This window comes from Pipistrellus hanaki (assembly GCF_964339955.1).
Source record: "Pipistrellus hanaki genome assembly, chromosome: 5".
NCBI lineage: Eukaryota > Metazoa > Chordata > Mammalia > Chiroptera > Vespertilionidae > Pipistrellus > Pipistrellus hanaki.
The window spans coordinates 2,087,135-2,104,774 of NC_140507.1; the positions used below are offsets into that span (position 1 = coordinate 2,087,135).

Below are 17,640 nucleotides of genomic sequence, written 5' to 3' on the forward strand. Positions count from 1 at the left end.
AGAGGAAGGGGCCCGGGCCCGCTGAGCCTCTGCCCCCGTGAGGTGCGGAGAGGGGGGGGTGAATGAGGATCGGGGTCCGCCCTCCGCCCAGCTGCCCATGAAGGAGAGCAGAGAGAGGTGGCTGGCATTGTGACCCCCGGGCAGGGCCTGCCGGGGCCTGTGTGCCCCACGAGAGAAGGAAGCAGCAAGAACAAGAACAGACCCACTTCGGCCCCACCAGCGTCTGACCTGTCAGCCAGCAGCTCTCTTCCCTGGAGGATGGGGGGGCAGTGGGGTACACACTGAGCCATGGGCAGGGGCTGAGTGAAGCAGAGGTGACACTGCAGCCCAGCCTGAGAGCGGGAACCTGGCTCGCAGAGGGGCGGGGCGGCCTGGCCTGCGTGGGAGCCTGGAGGAGGGGTGTTGGGGGCACGTCTGAGGGGCCAGGCCTTCCCATGGGGGAGCCTCACACCTTGTGGGACTTCTTGTCAACAACCAGCCCCCGAAGGCACCAGGCAGGGCGTTGGGGTTGGGTCGTGGTCTCCCACGATGGCCAGGGTCCAGGTGAACGGCAGGGAGCTGTCCAAAGGCGGCCGAGGAGGCCCGGCTGGAAAGAGACGTGGTTTCCAGACAACCAGGTGTCACCAATCGGGCTGCGGTAACATGGATACCGTGGGGGGCGGCTGGAACTACAAACATTTCTCGCTCGCGGCTCTGGAGTCCGGGAAGCCCAGGCCAAGGTGCAGGCGGGCTGGGTGTCGGCAGGACCATGTCCCGTTCCCAGCTGGACCTCGCGGTGTCCCTCCCTCCCAGGAGGAAAGGACAACGGGCTTTTGGGAGGGCGCTAATCCCATCCAGGGGGCTCCACCCTCATGGCTTATTAATCACCTTCCACAGGCCCCGCCTCCTAATGCCCGCACATGGAGGGTCAGGATTTCAGCATGCGCGTTTGAGATAGACAGACATCCCGTCTGTATCACAAGGGGACAGGGTGAAGCTGTGGGCGTGGGAACTGTCTGGGGGAACCTGATCAACCTGGTTCTGTGAACCTTGACCCATGGTGAAGGGCGCTGCTCAGCACCTTTCCAGAGACAGTGCCTCCTGCCCACCCCTCGCAGGGCTCGGACCTGCCCAGACCTGGGGTATGTCCTAGCTTCCTGCAGGCGTGCAGCGCAGGCTGCAAGCAAGGCCACCAGGGGCAGGGAGAGGGCCAGGCTGGGGGGCCAGAGGGCAGAAAGGAGGTGCAGGCAGAGAAGACAGGAGTGTCCAGCAAACAGAGACGAGGGTCAAGTCCAGGCCCCTACGATGAAGCAGAGAGAAGCAAGCAGGGGCAGGGTCTGGACGGCAGGCAGAGGAGGGATGGTGCGTGCATACTTGTGTGTGTGTGACAGATCTCGACTTGACCAAACTTTTAGTCTGCGCCTCATCGCACTGAGGCCCCCCTTTTGGGCTTCCGTGTCTGCCTTCCATCACCCAGTTTTAGCAAAAATCCTGTCAGGTCAGTCCGGCCAGATTCCCCACCCGGATATCTGATTGCCTTTCATACTTAACCACAGTGCTCACCCCGGTGTCCCCCAGATGGGTGCCTGCTTACCCCCCGCCCCCCACCTGCCTCCAGCAAGAATCCCACCAGGTCTGCTCCATCAGAACCCCGACGGCTGTGCATCTCCCCCTTAGGAATTCTCCCCCCACCGCTCCCCTCACACCCTGCTCCTCCACGTAAGCCCCCACCTGGCCTCGCCGGACTCAGAACCGGGTCCACTTCTATCCAGAGGTCTCTGGCCCCGACGGCACCAGGTCGGGAGGGAACACAGTGCTCTCACCACTGTCCCGCCTGGCTGGATGGGCCTCCTCATGACGGCGCCCTGCCCGCTCCCCACGCTGGGCACATGGGGACTGGGCACCAGTCACCACCCCTCTGTGCCAGGCTCCTTGCCAGCCCCCCACCCATTGGAGAGCCTAGGAGGGCTTCCTGTAGGAGACGTCTGAGAGCCACATGGGGTGAGCTCTGTCCAGCAGAGGGCCAGCCCGCCAGGCAGGCTCACCCCCAGGTGGTGGGGCAGAGGGAGGCGCCTCCGACAGTCCTGGATTTGAGTCCCACACACACCCGAGGCCTCGTGCCTCCCTGACCGGTCCCCGAGTTCTGGCTGGTGAGCCACAGGAAGGCTGACAGACCAGGCGTCACGACGATGGTGGGGGCTGACAGCACCCTCACCCCCCATGCGCCATGGCGGGCAGCGCCGAAACGGATGCAGGACGCTGCAGTGAGCACGCCGCCCCGACAGCTCACACACAGGTAACAGCGACAGGGAGACGATCACCTGGGAGGGACTGAGCCAAGGTTTGTCCTCAGGAGACGCCAATGGGCCTCCTCAAGCACCTCCCCTCCGCCCGGGCTCTCCCCCACCGCCCTGGCTCTCCCCCGCAGCCCCGGCTCTCCCCCTGCCCCGGCTCCCCCCCCCCCGCCCCAGCTCCCCCCCCCCCCCCCGCCCCGGCTCTCCCCCGCCGCCCCGGCTCCCCCGCCGCCCCGGCTCTCCCCCCCCCCGCCCTGGCTCTCCCCCACCGCCCCGGCTCTCCCCCACCGCCCCGGCTCTCCCGCCACCCCAGCTCTCCCCCGGGGGTTTCACGGAGGAAGCCCACCCCCAGCCCAGGGCCCAGCTGGAAGGAAGGGGCTGGGTGAGGAGCACTGGGATGCACCTGGAGACAAGTGCCTTCAGTCTAACCCAGTGGTTGGCAAACTGCAGCTTGAGAGCCATATTTAGCTCTCGAGCCGCAGTTTGGCGCTCTGTTGACTAATGAGTTTGCAGACCACTTACCTAGACTCTCGATTCCAATAATGACAGGCTGCTGTTGTTGCTTGTGAATACCGGTACGCGCCTACCCCAGTGGTCGGCCAACTCATTAGTCAACAGAGCGACAAACCGCGGATCGCAAGCCATGGTTTGCCGACCACGAGTCTAGGGCAACCAGGAAACGTTGTGCAAAATTCAGAGGCAGGCCCTAGCCGGGAGAGAGCATTGGCCTGCGGGCCAAAGGTCCCGGGTTCGATTTCGGTCAAGGGCATGTACCTTGGTTGCAGGCTCCTCCCTGGCCCGGGCCCTGGTCAGGGTACATGCAGGAGACAACCAATCGATGTCTCTCTCACTTTGGTGTTCCCCTCTGTCTCTCCTTCTCCCTTCCACTCTCCCTAAAAATCAATGCAAAAACATCCTTGGGTGAGGATTAAAAAAATAAATTAAAAAAAAAAAAAAACAGAGGTAAATGCAGACAGGACAATGCGTTTCTCCACGTGTTTATTTTCTTTCTCACTTACCAACACACTGTGGGCCGTAGCAGGCCATGTTGGTAAAGGAGAAGCAGGAGGGAGGAGGGTGGGGTGTAAGCAGCCGCAGGTAGGACCGGACGCCAGGGGCAGGCAGCGCTGGGGTGGCTGTGGGGGGTGGCCTAACCACCCGCCTGCTTTCCCATGGACATCAGCGACCCCCAGGTGACTGTAAATGTAAGGGCACTGCTGGTGTCTCCGTCCTTGTCCCCAGCAGTCTCCCTGGACCCCCAGTGCTGAGGCTGGTCTGCTCAGGCCAGCCGCTGCACAGCCTGGCCCAGAGGCCCATGCCTGGGGTCCCCATCCCCAACCTCAGCTGCTGGGCAAGCACCTGAGAAGCCTAGAGCTACAGGACGGCAGGGAGGGGGGAGAACCCCAGAGTGCTTTCCGGGGGGATCACTCCCTTGGACAGCCCTCCCAGAATGCCCTCTGCTTCAGCCACAGGCTTCCAGTCAAGAGGGCACTGCCCTTCCTGTGTGGCTCAGCGGTTGGGCATTGGCCTATAAACCAGGTCACAGTTCCATTACCGGTCAGGGCGCATGCCCGGTTTGCAGACTCCATGCCCAGTAGGGGGCGCGCAAGAGGTAGCTGGTCTATGATTCTCATCATTGAAGTTTCTATCCCTTTCTCCCTCTCCCTTCCTCTCTGAAATCCATAAAAACATATTTTTTTTAAAAAAGAAGACACGGGACCTAACCGGTTTGGCTCAGTGAATAGAGCATTAGCCTGCGGACTGAAGGGTCCCAGGTTCGATTCCGGTCAAGGACATGTACCTTGGTTATGGGCACATCCCCTGTGGGGGATGTGCAGGAGGTAGCTGGTCGATGTTTCTCGATCATCGATGTTTCTAGCTCTCTATCCCTCTCCCTTCCTCTCTGTGAAGGATCAATAAAATATTTATTTAAAAACAAACAAACAGAAAAGAACACACACATATGAGTCGGGTTCTAGCCGCCCTGATGAGAAAATATTTCCAGGGCACACGGCCCTGAGGACAATGTGCCTTCACCCTTTCCTGCTGGTGCAGACAGGCGGCCGTCCGCCCGTTTCCTTGGACTAAATCTCCCCGGACCACGTCCTTCCTGCGAGCACATGGGACTGCCCCCACCGCCTGGGGTGACCCCAGGTGGATTTGATCCCCTGGTTAATGTGCGCTCCGTGTCCACTGTCACCAAGGGTCCCTTCGGTGCCTGAAAGTTCAATGTGCCCAGGGCGGCAAGCTGGCGGCCTTCTGGACCACCGGTACCCAATCCGGTGCGTGCGCGTGTGCGTGCGCGTGCCTGTGCCTGTGCCGCGGGTGCCGACGTGCACATCTGTGCCGCTCCGGCCACGCCGGCCTCTCCCGCCGAGTGTTTCTGCGGGTGAACGTGTTCCACCCGCAGGGAGCCTCTTCCGGGCGCCATCCCAGGTTATCCCGCTGGACCACGGAGCCGGGCCACGGAGGAGGCCACGATGTGAGTCCCCTGTCCGCGGGGCGGCCCCTCCCGGTCACGGAGCCTTGCCCCCGGCCGCCTGGCCCGCGCTCGGCCCGCGGAGCAGCCCCAGGCCCCGCGAGCGGCCGGCGCCGTGCAGCTGGCGCTCGTGCCGGCGGATCTCCACCTTGTGGCGGAAGCGCTCGCCGCAGTCCGCGCACACGTAGGGCAGCGCGCCCGAGTGCGTGCGCTGGTGGCGCAGCAGGTTGGAGGAAACGCTGAAGCACTTGCCGCAGTCGCTGCAGGCGTAGGGCCGCTCGCCCGTGTGCGTGCGCCGGTGCTGCACCAGCGCCGAGCTCTCGCCGAAGCGCTTGGAGCAGTGCGTGCAGGCGTAGGGCTTCTCGCCCGTGTGGATGCGCTGGTGCGTCACCAGGTTCGAGTGCTGCGAGAAGGCCTTGCCGCAGTCCCCGCAGCGGTGCGGCCGCTCGCCCGTGTGCGTGGCCTGGTGCCGCACCAGGTCAGTGCTGCGGCTGAAGGCCTTGCCGCACTCGCTGCAGGTGGTCGGCCGGTTCCGGCCGTGCCGGCGTCGCCGCTGCCGGGCTGGAGTCAGGGCGGCGCTGCCGGCGGGGCCTGGGATGGGCAGCACGGCCGGCGGCCGTGGGGCCATGGCCGGTGGTGGCAGTGGTGGCGGCGGTGGCAGTGGCGGCGGTGCCGCGGCTGGCAGGGCCACGGCTGCCGGGGCCACGGCTGGTGGTGGCCGGGCCACGGCTGGTGGCGGCAGTGCTACGGCTGGCAGGGCCACAGCGGGCGGGGCTACGGCTGGTGGCAGTGGGGCCATGGCTGGTGGCGGCAGAGCCACGGCTGGCAGGACCACAGCTGGCGGTGGCACCACAGCTGGTGGTGGCAGGGCCACAGCCGGCTGTGTAGGGGCCACGGCTGGCAGCACCACGAGTTCCTGCAACACCACGTAGCCCGGGGGGCCCACCACGACAGGTCCCGAGGCACCAGGTCCAGAAGCCGGGCCTGCCCCCACAGTGGGCACCAGCTCCAGCTGCAGCTCAGGTTCCACCGGGGTCAGCTCCAGCTGCACCTCCTGCTCCTGTTCCAGCTGCAGTTGCTGCTCCAGCTGCTGCAGCTGCTCCTTCAGTTTGAGCTGCAGCTGCCGCTGTTCCTGCTGCCGTGCCAGCTCCTCCTGCCGCTGCTGCTCCAGCTCCGACTCCAAGTCCACCGGCATGAGCTGCAGCTCCACCATCTGCTCCTCCTCCTTCTCCTCCGGTTCCACTGGGCGGCGCTGCAGCTGCTGCTGTTGCAACTGCTCTTGCTGCTGCAGCAGCTGCTGCTGCTGCAACAGCTGTTGTTGCAACATCTGCTGCTGTAACTGTTGCTGTTGCAGCAGCTGCTGCTGTAACTGCTGTTGTTCCAACATCTGCCGCTGCAGCTCTTCCTGCTGCTGCTGCAGCTGCTGCTGCTGCTGTAACAACTGCTGCTGCTGCAACTGCTGCTGCTGCAACTGCTCCTGGATCTGTGACTGTTCTTGCTGCTGCCGCTGCTGTAACTGCTCCTGGATCTGTGACTGTTCTTGTTGCTGTAACTGCTCCTGGATCTGTGACTGTCCTCGCTGCTGCAACAGCCGCTGCTGTAACTGCTCCTGGATCTGTGACTGTTCTTGCTGCTGCCGCTGCTGTAACTGCTCCTGGATCTGTGACTGTCCTTGCTGTTGCCGCTGCTGTAACAGCTCTTGGATCTGTGACTGTTCTTGCTGCTGCAACAGCCGCTGCTGTAACTGCTCCTGGATCTGTGACTGTCCTTGCTGCCGCTGCTGTAACTGCTCCTGTATCTGTGACTGTCCTTGCTGCCGCTGCTCTAACTGCTCCTGTATCTGTGACTGTCCTTGCTGCCGTTGCTGTAACTGCTCCTGGATCTGTGACTGTTCTTGCTGTTGCCGCAGCTGTAACTGCTCCTGGATCTGTGACTGTCCTTGCTGTTGCCGCAGCTGTAACTGCTCCTGTATCTGTGACTGTCCTTGCTGTAGCCGCTGCTGTAACTGCTCCTGTATCTGTGACTGTCCTTGCTGTAGCCGCTGCTGTAACTGCTCCTGTATCTGTGACTGTCCTTGCTGCCGTTGCTGTAACTGCTCCTGGATCTGTGACTGTCCTTGCTGCTGCCGCTGCTGTAACTGCTCCTGGATCTGTGACTGTTCTTGCTGCCGTTGCTGTAACTGCTCCTGGATCTGTGACTGTCCTTGCTGCTGCCGCTGCTGTAACTGCTCCTGGATCTGTGACTGTCCTCGCTGCTGCCGCTGCTGTATCTGCTCCTGTATCTGTGACTGTTCTTGCTGTTGCCGCAGCTGTAACTGCTCCTGTATCTGTGACTGTCCTTGCTGTAGCCGCAGCTGTAACTGCTCCTGTATCTGTGACTGTCCTTGCTGTTGCCGCAGCTGTAACTGCTCCTGTATCTGTGACTGTCCTTGCTGTTGCCGCTGCTGTAACAGCTCTTGGATCTGTGACTGTTCTTGCTGCTGCAACAGCCGCTGCTGTAACTGCTCCTGGATCTGTGACTGTCCTTGCTGCCGCTGCTGTAACTGCTCCTGTATCTGTGACTGTCCTTGCTGCCGTTGCTGTAACTGCTCCTGTATCTGTGACTGTTCTTGCTGTTGCCGCAGCTGTAACTGCTCCTGTATCTGTGACTGTCCTTGCTGTAGCCGCTGCTGTAACTGCTCCTGGATCTGTGACTGTCCTTGCTGTTGCCGCTGCTGTAACTGCTCCTGTATCTGTGACTGTTCTTGCTGTTGCCGCAGCTGTAACTGCTCCTGGATCTGTAACTGTCCTTGCTGTTGCCGCTGCTGTAACAGCTCTTGGATCTGTGACTGTTCTTGCTGCTGCAACAGCCGCTGCTGTAACTGCTCCTGGATCTGTGACTGTCCTTGCTGCTGCCGCTGCTGTAACTGCTCCTGGATCTGTGACTGTTCTTGCTGCTGCCGCTGCTGTAACTGCTCCTGGATCTGTGACTGTCCTTGCTGCTGTAACTGCTCCTGGATCTGTGACTGTCCTTGCTGCTGTAACTGCTCCTGTATCTGTGACTGTTCTTGCTGCAGCTTCTGTAACTGCTCCTGGATCTGTGACTGTTCTTGCTGCTGCTGTAACTGCTCCTGGATCTGTGACTGTCCTTGCTGCTGCAACAGCCGCTGCTGTAACTGCTCCTGGATCTGTGACTGTCCCTGCTGCTGCAACAGCCGCTGCTGTAACTGATCCTGGATCTGTGACTGTTCTTGCTGCTGCAACAGCCGCTGCTGTAACTGCTCCTGGATCCGTGACTGTTCTTGCTGCTGCAACAGCCGCTTCTGTAACTGCTCCTGGATCTGTGACTGTCCTTGCTGCCGCTGCTGTAACTGCTCCTGGATCTGCGACTGTCCTCGCTGCTGCCGCTGCTGTAACTGCTCCTGGATCTGTGACTGTTCTTGCTGCTGCAACAGCCGCTGCTGTAACTGCTCCTGGATCTGTGACTGTCCTTGCTGCTGCAACAGCCGCTGCTGTAACTGCTCCTGGATCTGTGACTGTTCTTGCTGCTGCAACAGCCGCTGCTGTAACTGCTCCTGGATCTGTGACTGTCCTTGCTGCTGCCGCTGCTGTAACTGCTCCTGGATCTGTGACTGTCCTTGCTGCTGCCGCTGCTGTAACTGCTCCTGGATCTGTGACTGTCCTCGCTTCTGCCGCTTCTGTAACTGCTCCTGGATCTGTGACTGTCCTCGCCGCTGCCGCTGCGGTAACTGCTCCTGGATCTGTGACTGTTCTTGCTGCTGCCGCTGCTGTAACTGCTCCTGGATCTGTGACTGTCCTTGCTGCTGCCGCTGCTGTAACTGCTCCTGGATCTGTGACTGTCCTTGCTGCCGCTGCTGTAACTGCTCCTGGATCTGCGACTGTCCTCGCTGCTGCCGCTGCTGTAACTGCTCCTGGATCTGTGACTGTTCTTGCTGCTGCAACAGCCGCTGCTGTAACTGCTCCTGGATCTGTGACTGTCCTTGCTGCTGCAACAGCCGCTGCTGTAACTGCTCCTGGATCTGTGACTGTTCTTGCTGCTGCAACAGCCGCTGCTGTAACTGCTCCTGGATCTGTGACTGTCCTTGCTGCTGCCGCTGCTGTAACTGCTCCTGGATCTGTGACTGTCCTTGCTGCTGCCGCTGCTGTAACTGCTCCTGGATCTGTGACTGTCCTCGCTTCTGCCGCTTCTGTAACTGCTCCTGGATCTGTGACTGTCCTCGCCGCTGCCGCTGCGGTAACTGCTCCTGGATCTGTGACTGTTCTTGCTGCTGCCGCTGCTGTAACTGCTCCTGGATCTGTGACTGTCCTTGCTGCTGCCGCTGCTGTAACTGCTCCTGGATCTGTGACTGTCCTCGCTGCTGCAACAGCCGCTGCTGTAACTGATCCTGGATCTGTGACTGTCCTTGCTGCTGCCGCTGCTGTAACTGCTCCTGGATCTGTGACTGTCCTCGCTGCTGCCGCTGCGGTAACTGCTCCTGGATCTGTGACTGTCCTTGTTGTTGCCGCTGCGGTAACAGCTCTTGGATCTGTGACTGTTCTTGCTGCTGCAACAGCCGCTGCTGTAACTGCTCCTGGATCTGTGACTGTCCTTGCTGCTGCCGCTGCTGTAACTGCTCCTGGATCTGTGACTGTTCTTGCTGCCGCTGCTGTAACTGCTCCTGGATCTGTGACTGTCCTTGCTGCTGCCGCTGCGGTAACTGCTCCTGGATCTGTGACTGTTCTTGCTGCTGCAACAGCTGCTGTTGTAACTGCTCCTGGATCTGTGACTGTCCTCGCTTCTGCCGCTTCTGTAACTGCTCCTGGATCTGTGACTGTTCTTGCTGCTGCAACAGCTGCTGTTGTAACTGCTCCTGGATCTGTGACTGTCCTCGCTTCTGCCGCTTCTGTAACTGCTCCTGGATCTGTGACTGTTCTTGCTGCCGCTGCTGTAACTGCTCCTGGATCTGTGACTGTTTTTGCTGCCGCTGCTGTAACTGCTCCTGGATCTGTGACTGTCCTCGCTGCTGCCGCTGCGGTAACTGCTCCTGGATCTGTGACTGTCCTTGCTGCTGCCGCTGCTGTAACTGCTCCTGGATCTGTGACTGTCCTCGCTTCTGCCGCTGCTGTAACTGCTCCTGGATCTGTGACTGTCCTCGCTTCTGCCGCTGCTGTAACTGCTCCTGGATCTGTGACTGTTCTTGCTGCTGCAACAGCTGCTGTTGTAACTGCTCCTGGATCTGTGACTGTCCTCGCTTCTGCCGCTTCTGTAACTGCTCCTGGATCTGTGACTGTTCTTGCTGCCGCTGCTGTAACTGCTCCTGGATCTGTGACTGTCCTCGTCGCTGCCGCTGCTGTAACTGCTCCTGGATCTGTGACTGTCCTTGCTGCTGCCGCTGCTGTAACTGCTCCTGGATCTGTGACTGTTCTTGCTGCCGCTGCTGTAACTGCTCCTGGATCTGTGACTGTCCTCGCCGCTGCCGCTGCGGTAACTGCTCCTGGATCTGTGACTGTTCTTGATGCCGCTGCTGTAACTGCTCCTGGATCCGTGACTGTCCTCGCTGCTGCCGCTGTGGTAACTGCTCCTGGATCTGTGACTGTTCTTGATGCTGCAACAGCCGCTGTTGTAACTGCTCCTGGATCTGTGACTGTCCTCGCTGCTGCAACCGCCGCTGCTGTAACTGCTCCTGTATCTGTGACTGTTCTTGCTGCTGTAACTGCTCCTGGATCTGTGACTGTTCTCGCTGCTGCAACAGCCGCTGCTGTAACTGCTCCTGGATCTGTGACTGTTCTTGCCGCTGCCGCTTCTGTAACTGCTCCTGGATCTGTGACTGTCTTCGCTGCTGTCGCTGTTCTAACTGTTCCTGGATCCGTGACTGTTCTTGCTGCTGCAACAGCCGCTGCTGTAACTGCTCCTGGATCTGTGACTGTCCTTGCCGCTGCCGCTTCTGTAACTGCTCCTGGATCTGTGACTGTTCTTGTTGCTGTAACTGCTCCTGGATCTGTGACTGTTCTCGCTGCTGCAACAGCCGCTGCTGTAACTGCTCCTGGGTCTGTGACTGTCCTCGCTGCTGTCGCTGTTCTAACTGTTCCTGGATCCGTGACTGTTCTTGCTGCTGCAACAGCCGCTGCTGTAACTGCTCCTGGATCTGTGACTGTTCTTGTTGCTGTAACTGCTCCTGGATCTGTGACTGTTCTCGCTGCTGCAACAGCCGTTTCTGTAACTGCTCCTGGATCTGTGACTGTCCTCGCTGCTGCCGCTTCTGTAACTGCTCCTGGATCCGTGACTGTTCTTGCTGCTGCAACAGCCGCTTCTGTAACTGCTGCTGGATCTGTGACTGTGCTTGCTGCTGCCGCTGCTGTAACTGCTCCTGGATCTGTGACTGTTCTTGCTGCTGCTGCTGTCGCTGTTGTAACTGTTCCTGGATCCGTGACTGTTCTTGCTGCTGCAACAACCGCTGCTGTAACTGCTCCTGGATCTGTGACTGTTCTTGCTGCTGCCGCTGCTGTAACTGCTCCTGGATCTGTGACTGTCCTCGCTGCTGCCGCTTCTGTAACTGCTCCTGGATCTGTGACTGTTCTCGCTGCTGCAACCGCCGCTGCTGTAACTGCTCCTGTATCTGTGACTGTTCTTGCTGCTGTAACTGCTCCTGGATCTGTGACTGTTCTCGCTGCTGCAACAGCCGCTGCTGTAACTGCTCCTGGATCTGTGACTGTTCTTGCCGCTGCCGCTTCTGTAACTGCTCCTGGATCTGTGACTGTCCTCGCTGCTGTCGCTGTTCTAACTGTTCCTGGATCCGTGACTGTTCTTGCTGCTGCAACAGCCGCTGCTGTAACTGCTCCTGGATCTGTGACTGTCCTTGCCGCTGCCGCTTCTGTAACTGCTCCTGGATCTGTGACTGTTCTTGTTGCTGTAACTGCTCCTGGATCTGTGACTGTTCTCGCTGCTGCAACAGCCGCTGCTGTAACTGCTCCTGGGTCTGTGACTGTCCTCGCTGCTGTCGCTGTTCTAACTGTTCCTGGATCCGTGACTGTTCTTGCTGCTGCAACAGCCGCTGCTGTAACTGCTCCTGGATCTGTGACTGTTCTTGTTGCTGTAACTGCTCCTGGATCTGTGACTGTTCTCGCTGCTGCAACAGCCCCTTCTGTAACTGCTCCTGGATCTGTGACTGTCCTCGCTGCTGCCGCTTCTGTAACTGCTCCTGGATCCGTGACTGTTCTTGCTGCTGCAACAGCCGCTTCTGTAACTGCTCCTGGATCTGTGACTGTGCTTGCTGCTGCCGCTGCTGTAACTGCTCCTGGATCTGTGACTGTTCTTGCTGCTGCTGTCGCTGTTGTAACTGTTCCTGGATCCGTGACTGTTCTTGCTGCTGCAACAACCGCTGCTGTAACTGCTCCTGGATCTGTGACTGTTCTTGCTGCTGCCGCTGCTGTAACTGCTCCTGGATCTGTGACTGTCCTCGCTGCTGCCGCTGCTGTAACTGCTCCTGGATCTGTGACTGTCCTCGCTGCTGCGGCGGTGCCTGCTGTCCTAGCTGTTCCTGCTGTCGCACCTGCTGCTGCTCCTGTTCTTGCTGCGCTTGTAACACTTCCTGCTGCTGCCTCAGCCGCAGTGGCTCCTGCTGCCCAGGCCGGGGTTCTTCCTGTAGTTCTTGCTGCCGCGGCGGCTGTTCCTGCTGCTGCTCTGGCGTTGGCTGCTCTGGCACCTGTTGCCTCAGCGGCAGCTGTGGCTTCGGTGGCAGGTGTTGCTGGGGTTGGTGTCTTTCTTGTGGTTCCTGCAGCTGTCCTTGCCTGGCGGGCGGCGGCGGCGGCCACAGTTCCATCCAGTGTTCCAGTGGGTGGTTCACTGGCCCTGGCGGCCGTCGCTTTGGAGGTCGTTGCCATAGTCGCCGCCGCCCTTGCCCCGGTAGTGGCTGCGGCGGCCGCAGCTCCTGCCGTGCTGCCTGGGCCTGCGGGGTGCTCTCGCTGGCCTGCTTTGGGGCAGAGATGACTGGCCGCGGTGCACTGCTCCTCTCCGGAGCCTCTCCCCCCCGGCTCCCGCTCCCACCTGGAGGGGACAAGGCAGGAAGTCAGGAGAGAAAGCTCTAGAGGCGGCTCTCTGGTCCGGCCCCTCAGGACCTCCCCTTGCCCTGCCCCGCGTGCAGCCCCTCTCGGACACGGCTGAGCTCTCCCCAAGGGCCGGAGCGCACTAGGTCAACGACAACACAGAAATGCCCAGAGGAGAGGGGTTGACTTAAAAATGCACCCAGCCCTGGATGGTTTATCTCAGTGGATAGAGCGTCAGCCTGCAGACTAAAGGGTCCCAGGTTCGATTCCGGTCAAGAGCATGTACCTTGGTTGCGGGCACATCCCCAGTAGGGGTGTGCAGAAGGCAACTGGTCGATGTTTCTCTCTCATTGAATTTTCTAACTCTCCATCCCTCTCCCTTCCTCTCTGTAAAAAATCAATAAAATATATATTTTTAATAATGCACCCCAGCCCTGGCCGGTGTGGCTCAGTGGATAGAGAGTCAGCCTGCAAACTGAGGGGTCCCAGGATTGATTCCAGTCAAGGGCACATGCCCAGGTTGCAGGCTCAATCCCCAGTCGGGGGCATGCAGGAGGATCAATGATTCTTCTCTCCCTTTCTCTGAAATCAATATATATATATATATATATATATATATATATATATACACACACACACACACACACACACACATATATATATATATATACACATACATATATATATATATATATTTTTTTTTTAAATATATTTTATTGATTTTACACAGAGAGGAATTGAGAGGGACAGAGAGCTAGAAACGTCGACGAGAGAGAAACACCGACCAGCTGCTTCATGCGCACCCACTACTGGGGATGTGCCTGCAACCAAGGTACATGCCCTTGACCGGAATCGAACCCGGGACCCCTCAGTCCGCAGGCCGACGCTCCATCCACTGAGCCAAACCGGTCCCAGCAAAATATATATATATTTAAAATGCACCACAAAGACTGATTGTCACATCACTCTGGACCCCAGACCTTGACCTCTTCTCTGGGCTGCCCCCCTTGGAGCTTGGCAGTGACCCCACATGGGTGTCCGGGCTCCCGCCATTTCCCAAGAAACCCCTGGTGCCCAGTCATCACCCGTGAGCCAGCCCCTCCAGGCCCCGCCGCACGCGGACCTGGGCTGGGGTCGCACGGAGGAATGAAACTTGCTTTCCCTGTGAAGAGGGAAGCGTTTCGGTCAGGCTGCCGGGCAGCGCTGCCACGAGCTTTCTGCAAGAAGCCAGGTTCCAGCCAGAGCACGAGGCTCCGGGTGGGGGGGGGGCCTGAGTCCCCAGGGCTCCCTCGGCCGGCCGGCCTCTAAGGTAGCCGCTGCCTGGCCTCCTGCAGGCCAGCGCCCGGTGTCTGTAAAACGGCCGAGGGTGCCACCCTGCGGCTGCCGCGGGAGGGCAGCGCCCTGGCACCGGCCCTGGGCGTGGGCGATGCCCGGAGGCCCTCGGCTGCGGGCTAGCAGCTCCCTTGCAAACGAACAGCCAGTCTGGAAGCGTCAAGGCTGCCACCAGCTCCACTGTGACGGCCTGAAGCCGAGTGCCTGAGGCTGGGTTCCGGGCGGCAAAGGACTCCCGGCCCCACGTGACATGGACTGGCCAGCTCCCTGCCGCCTGGCGTCTCCTTCGAGGAGACAAACGTCTGGGGCCTGAGGACGGACGCAGAGCCCGGTGTGGAGCGGGCGGAGAGGAAGCCTGCGAACCAGGGGCACTGGGCGGCCGCTCGGTCACCTCCCACACCGGTCACCCCACACTGGGTCACCTCCCCCACCGGGTCACCTCCCGCACCGGGTCACCTCCCCCACCGGGGTCACCCTGCACCGGGGTCACCTCCCGCACCAGGTCACCTCCCCCACCGGGTCACCTCCCCCACCGGGTCACCTCCCGCACCGGGGTCACAGGGTCACCTCCCGCACCGGGTCACCTCCCACACCGGGTCACCTCCCACACCGGGTCACCTCCCCCACCGGTCACCTCCCGCACCGGGTCACCTCCCCCACCGGGGTCACAGGGTCACCTCCCGCACCGGGGTCACAGGGTCACCTCCCCCACCGGGGTCACAGGGTCACCTCCCCCACCGGGTCACCTCCCGCACCGGGGTCACAGGGTCACCTCCCGCACGGGGTCACCTCCCGCACCGGGGTCACCTCCCGCACCGGGTCACCTCCCGCACCAGGTCACCTCCCACACCAGGGTCACGGGGTCACCTCCCGCACCAGGTCACCTCCCGCACCGGGGTCACCTCCCGCACCGGGGTCCCCTCCCGCACCGGGGTCCCCTCCCCCACCGGGGTCACCTCCCGCACCGGGGTCACGAGGTCACCTCCCGCACCGGGGTCACGGGGTCCCCTCCCGCACCGGGGTCACGAGGTCACCTCCCGCACCAGGGTCACGGGGTCACCCGCCTCCCGCACTGCGCCCCCAGGCAGAGGCCTCCTGGGCCAGCAGAGACCTCAGAGGCTCTCTCCACCCCCCAGTCTGGCTTCACCATCACACGCTCCTTTTCGTACCGGAAGCAGAGGTTTGGCTTTTAAAGTTGTGCTTTCTGGTCACTTTCCCAGGAAGATCCCGATTTCATGAAACGGATAAATATTTCCTTCTAGAAAGCGACTCCTAATAACCGGGTGCCCTTCCAGACGGCGCCGGCCTGCGCCTCCTCGCCGTCCCCAGGTTTCGGAGGCCAGAGGCCCCCAGCCCCTCACCTGAGAGGGTGGCCGGCCCCGGGCGCCCATCTTCAAGCCGCCGGGACCCCAGCTCTATCCTGGCGGTCAGCAGCCTCCCGGGAGCCGGCTGCGTGGAGAGGGAGGGAGGGAGGAAGGAAGGAAGGAAGCTGTCAGGGGGCGGGGAGCTGGGAGCCCCAGCCTGGCAGACTGCCAGGGAACCCCCAGATCACAGTCGGCCCCAGAGCCCGCAGCCCCACCCTGTTGGAAGGAGGTCGGTGCCCTCTGCTCCGGGACAGGGAGGGGCGGGCACCGAGGTGGGGGCTTCCCCTCCGGAGGTTTGGGGAGCTCAGCACTGGCGCCTGGAGCAGCCCGGCCCCTGCTCCTCCTGGAGCGGAGAGAGGGGAGGGGAGGAGAGGGGAGGGGAGGGAGGGGAGGGGAGAACAGAGGAGAGGGGAGGGGAGGGGAGAGGAGAGGGGAGGAGAGGGGAGGGGAGGGAGGGGAGGACAGAGGAGAGGGGAGGGGAGGGGAGAGGAGAGAGGAGGAGAGGGGAAGGGAGAGGAGAGGGGAGAGGGGAGCAGGAGGGGAGAACAGAGGAGAGGACAGAGGAGAGGGGAGGGGAGAGGAGAGAGGAGGAGAGGGGAGAGGACAGAAGAGAGGGGAGGGGAGAGGGGAGAGGGGAGCAGCAGGGGAGGCGGTGGGAGCGTGGATGGGGAGCTGAGGTCCCCGTCACTGGGCGCCCCGGAGGCCGTGGGAAGTCACAGGAGAGTCTGCGCTCCCGCTCGGCCTCCTGACCGGGACCGGCCTCCAGCGCCCAGTGCCAGGGTCCCGGCGCGCAGCACGGAGGCAGCTGTCAGCCGCAGCCCGGGTCCCCGGCCTGGGGGCTCCGGCCTCTCCGAGCGCCCGGCCGAGCAGGGCCCCCCGGTCCCGCCCCGGGTGCCGCCCCTGGGTGCCCGCCCCTGGGTGCCGCCCCAGGGTGCCCGCCCCGGGTCGCCCCGCGCTCACCTGGAACAGCACCTCGGGCATCTCGGGGATGTCGGGGAGGTGTGGCCCGCAGCGCGGCAGCAGCAGCGCCGCCAGCCAGCTGGCTCCCGAGGCGCCGCCGGCCGGGCCGGGCGCCCAGGGGCGGGAGGCCGGGGGCCCGGGGCGGCGGCCGCGGCCGGCCCGGCGGGACCCGCGCCCGCGGCCCCGGCCTCCGGCCTCCGCGGCGGCCCGGGCGGGGCGGCCCCGCCGCCGTCGGCCTCGGCCTCGGCCGGGCGCCATGGGGCCGGCTCGGGCGGGCGCGGGTCCGGGCTCCGGGCCGCGGGCGGGGGCGGCGGGCGGCGGGGCCGGGCCGCGGTCCACTCGCCGGAGCGCGTCCGGCCGCCGGGGCGGTGGGCGCGGGCGGCGGGCCGCACAGGAAGTCCCCCGGCCTCCGCATCCTGTCCCGGCCCGCCGCCGCTCTAGCCGCCGCCGCCAGCTCGGTGGCTTAACCCTTCCCGGCCCGCAGCCCCCGGCGCCCCCGGCCCGGCCCGCACCGCCTCCGGCGTCTGGGCGGCTCGGAGAACCAGGCGCCGTACGGGGTGGGGTGTGTGTGTGTTGGGGGGTATGGGGTGGGGTGTAGGGTGAGATGGGGATGAGGGTGGGGTGGGGTGTGTGTGTGTGTTGGGGGATGGGGTTGGGGTGGAGGGTGGGGTGGGGTGTGTGTGTGTTGGGGGTTATGGGGTGGGGTGTAGGGTGAGGTGGGGATGAGGGTGGGAGTGGGGTGTGTGTGTGTGTTGGGGGGTTATGGGGTGGGGTGTAGGGTGAGGTGGGGATGAGGGTGGGAGTGGGGTGTGTGTGTGTGTTGGGGGATGGGGATGGGGTGGAAGGTGGGGTGGGGATGGAGTGGGAGTGGGGAGGGGTGTGTGTGTGTGTTGGGGGGCGTGTAGGGTGAGATGGGGATGGGGGTGGGGATGGATGGTGTGTGTGTGTGTGTGTGTGTGTGTGTGTGTTGGGGGGAGATGGGGAGAAAAGCTGGCATCTCTGGGGGTGGCTTTGCCAGCAGAGTGGGGCCCTGGAGGGCAGAGGGCACACCTGCCTTGTGAGGGGCCGAGGGCAGCCACAGACACCCAGCTTTGGAGGTGGAGCCCTCTGGGGTCAGCGGTGGCAAACGGTGACCCTCCACCTGTGGCTGAGACAGGCTGCACCGCAGGAGCCCGGCCTCCAGCGCTGGGAGGGCACCCGCTCCCTCCGCC

The 17,640-nt window shown here is 62.2% G+C and overlaps 1 protein-coding gene across 1 annotated transcript; it reads right to left on the reverse strand.

Annotated features, from left to right (window-relative positions):
- Positions 1-2,791: 2,791 nt before the first annotated feature.
- ZNF853 (zinc finger protein 853) lies at positions 2,792-16,687 on the reverse strand (the record flags this gene model as incomplete). Its single annotated transcript, XM_084883818.1, has 3 exons — positions 2,792-12,774; positions 15,467-15,554; positions 16,430-16,687. 3 exons carry the CDS (start codon positions 16,685-16,687, stop codon positions 4,790-4,792), a joined length of 8,331 nt encoding a protein of 2,776 aa, XP_084739944.1. The 3' UTR covers positions 2,792-4,789.
- Between the last annotated feature and the right edge of the window lie 953 nt (positions 16,688-17,640).